The 3,071-nt window shown below is 50.1% G+C and overlaps 1 protein-coding gene across 1 annotated transcript; it reads left to right on the plus strand.

Annotated features, from left to right (window-relative positions):
- Positions 1-433: 433 nt before the first annotated feature.
- LOC111531950 (zinc finger protein 419-like) lies at positions 434-3,048 on the plus strand (the record flags this gene model as incomplete). Its single annotated transcript, XM_026452670.1, has 3 exons — positions 434-472; positions 2,056-2,185; positions 2,693-3,048. Coding segments are annotated over 3 exons (300 nt in total), but the record flags the coding sequence as incomplete, so codon positions are not given.
- Between the last annotated feature and the right edge of the window lie 23 nt (positions 3,049-3,071).

A 3,071-nucleotide genomic window follows, 5' to 3' on the forward strand; every position in this document is an offset into this window, starting at 1 on the left:
GTATTCTGCTGTTGTGATCTGCCCACCTCGACCTTCCGAAGTGTTGGGGTTACAGGCTTGAGCCACTGCGCCTAGCCCGAAACCCATATTTTTAAAACTTGCCAGTTTATTTGCACTGAAAATGTTGACAGAAGCATTAATTATGTGTACAGTAGGAGTTGATACTTAGTCCTAGACACATAAGAATGAGTTTGATACAAACAATAGTCCTGTTGAGTGAATACCATTATTATTGCCGTGTTGCAGATGGCAACACCAAGGCACAGGAAGTTGAGCATTTTTCCAAGGGCACACAACAGGTAAGAGGCATCACTAAGAACCAAAGCCCAGATTGTAGATACTCAGGCACACCTGACTCTGGGCTAGATGAGGGGGCTTGGATGATCCTTTGGCAACATCACTGTCTGGTTCTCATGGCCTTGATTTTCCATAGGTTCTTGTGACTGCAGAGTTACTTACATACCGTGAGGAGGTAAGTGGAGGATGTCTCAGGTCCTCACCCTGCTCAACTCCTACCTACGTGGTCTTCAGAATTATGGTGTCTTGAGGCTTGCTATTCTCCCTATCCTTCCAATTGACTTCCCTGGAAGATATACACACAAAGTCAGGGCCCTGAGTCCAGAGCATATTATTATTATTATTATTTTCTTTCTTTTTTTTTTTTTTTTGGAGATGGAGTCTTGCTCATCACCCAGGCTGGAGTGCAGTGGCGCGATCTCGGCTCACTGCAAGCTCCGCCTCCCGGGTTTACGCCATTCTCCTGTCTCAGCCTCCCGAGTAGCGGGGACTACAGGCGCCTGCCAATGCGCCCAGCTAATTTTTTGTATTTTTAGCAGACACGGGGTTTCACCGTCTTAGCCAGGATGGTCTCGATCTCCTGACCTTGTGATCCGCCCGCCTCGGCCTCCCAAAGCGCTGGGATTACAGGCGTGAGCCACCGTGCCCGGCCTATTATTTTCTTTTGAGACAGTTTTGCTCTTGTTGCCCAGGCTGGGGTGCAAAGGCGCGATCTCTGCTCACTGCACCTCTGGCTTCCGGGTTCAAGTGATTCTTCTGTCTGAGCCTCCCGAGTAGCTGGGATTACAGGCATGCATCGCCACACAGGCTAATTTTGTATTTTTGGTAGAGACAGGTTTCTCCACATTGGTTAGGCTAGTCTCAAACTCTCGACCTCAGGTGATCCGCCTGCCTTGGCCTCCCAAAGTGCTGGGATTACAGGTGTGAGCCACCATGCCCAGCCCAGGTTATATATTATATGGAGAGGTTCTCATTTCTGGCAACCAATAACAGGAGGTTTAGAAGGTTTAGTGATCAGCATTAGAAAATACCTTTAGGTAAGGTTGAACTGGGAATGCTTTAGGCAACCTTAGATCTCCATTATGTCTGGCGGAAGCATCAGCAGGTATAAGGCAGACCTGAAGTGGTTGAATGAGGAGCTGAGCTGAGGTGTCCAGATAGGCGTGCAATTCCAAGTAGCTGAAGATAAAGCAACAAAAAGAGCCAGGTAGGGAGGCCTTCAAAGTGGGACTGAGGGCTGCCCCTGGCAGTCAGTGCCATTGGAGTCTGGGATGGCATGGAGTTCTGATTGCATTTGGTAAGTGCCCTCTGGATGCCATGTGTAGACTAGAATATGGTGACACTAGGGGAGGCACATAAGGTGGTGTAGGGGGCAGTGGTTGTGGTACAGAGTGTGTGCACATTCTAGTGAGTATAAACAGATGTGCCCCGGACCTTGTATTGGGGGCTTCAGGGAGAACACTGACACAAATTTGATTGTATTTGGGAAACAGTCTTGGAATCCAAGGTGAGTTGTCTGGCAAGAGAAGAGTAGGACTCTGCATACCGTGCCCAGAGCTGAAATGGACTCTATCTGCCTACCTGCCTGTGCTTGCTCAGTGGGAACATGCGGAGACAGTGGGCATCCGTGGTTCTGGGGCAGGGTCTCTCCTCTGAGATGGGGATTGAGGAAGAGGGTGAGCAGGGGTGGATGTTTAGGGGGATGCCTAAATTCCCCAGTAAGGAGGCCACAGATAAACTCAACTCTCTCCATCTTAGCAGGGCTATGTGACCTTTGAGGACGTGGCTGTCTACTTCTCCCAGGAGGAATGGAGATTGCTTGATGAGGCTCAGAGGCTCCTCTGCCGCAGTGTGATGCTGGAGAACTTTTCACTTCTGGCCTCTCTGGGTAAGGTTCTCACAGCCCACCCCAGCATCCTGGGCTGGACTTGGCTCTTCCGCCTTTTCCTAGGGACAGGTCTGTTCTTCCCAAAGCTGAATTGTGGGCACTCATTCCTTCTCCAGGATCCTGAAGTAGCTATTGTAATTGGCCTGGGCTGCGTATATCACCACCTTCTGTCCCCGAGCTGCCCCAGAGCTGTGCAGGAAAGGGTTTGGGGTTAACGAGCCTTGCAGTCAACTGGATGGAACTTAACCCTGGTGGCCTCTCTGTGGCCTGGTGACACTGTGCAGATCTGTGGTAATTCTATTCCCCTACGTTCTGCCTGCCTCCTCTAGCCAACATACCTGGGTGTCTGTCTGTGCCAGCAATTGAATCACCAATGTGATTGCTGTTTGACTGGGTTGTTCCTGTAAGACCCTCCTCCAAGGTTCTTTCTGTACTGTTTTGTTTTCTTTCTGTGATGGGATAAGTCATTCTGGCTCAGTGCTGCCACTCACCTGTTGTTTTCCTTAGGACTTGCATCTTCCAAGACCCATGATATAACCCAGCTGGAGTCACGGGAGGAGCCCTTCGTGCCTGCCTCGGAAGCTGTGACTTCAGCCACACCGAGAGGTACTTGGTGGGTGGAGCTCAGGGAGGTATGAACTCGGGGATGGGTTCATATCATACCAGGAGTCTTTCCAGTGGGCCCAGATATTTTGATACCAAGGCAAGGGGTCGTAGCTGATTTCTGTCTTTTCTTCCTCAGTCACCCATTTATGTCTATTCTGATATTTGACCCGGGGCCATTCCCACCTCTCTGTCCTCCATGTTTCACCCAATCCTCAGCAGCACCTTTCAGCAGTGGCTTTCACTGAATATGTGGTGAGGTGGGCGCTTATCCTTGCATAGT

This window comes from Piliocolobus tephrosceles, unplaced genomic scaffold (assembly GCF_002776525.5).
Source record: "Piliocolobus tephrosceles isolate RC106 unplaced genomic scaffold, ASM277652v3 unscaffolded_38571, whole genome shotgun sequence".
Lineage (NCBI taxonomy): Eukaryota > Metazoa > Chordata > Mammalia > Primates > Cercopithecidae > Piliocolobus > Piliocolobus tephrosceles.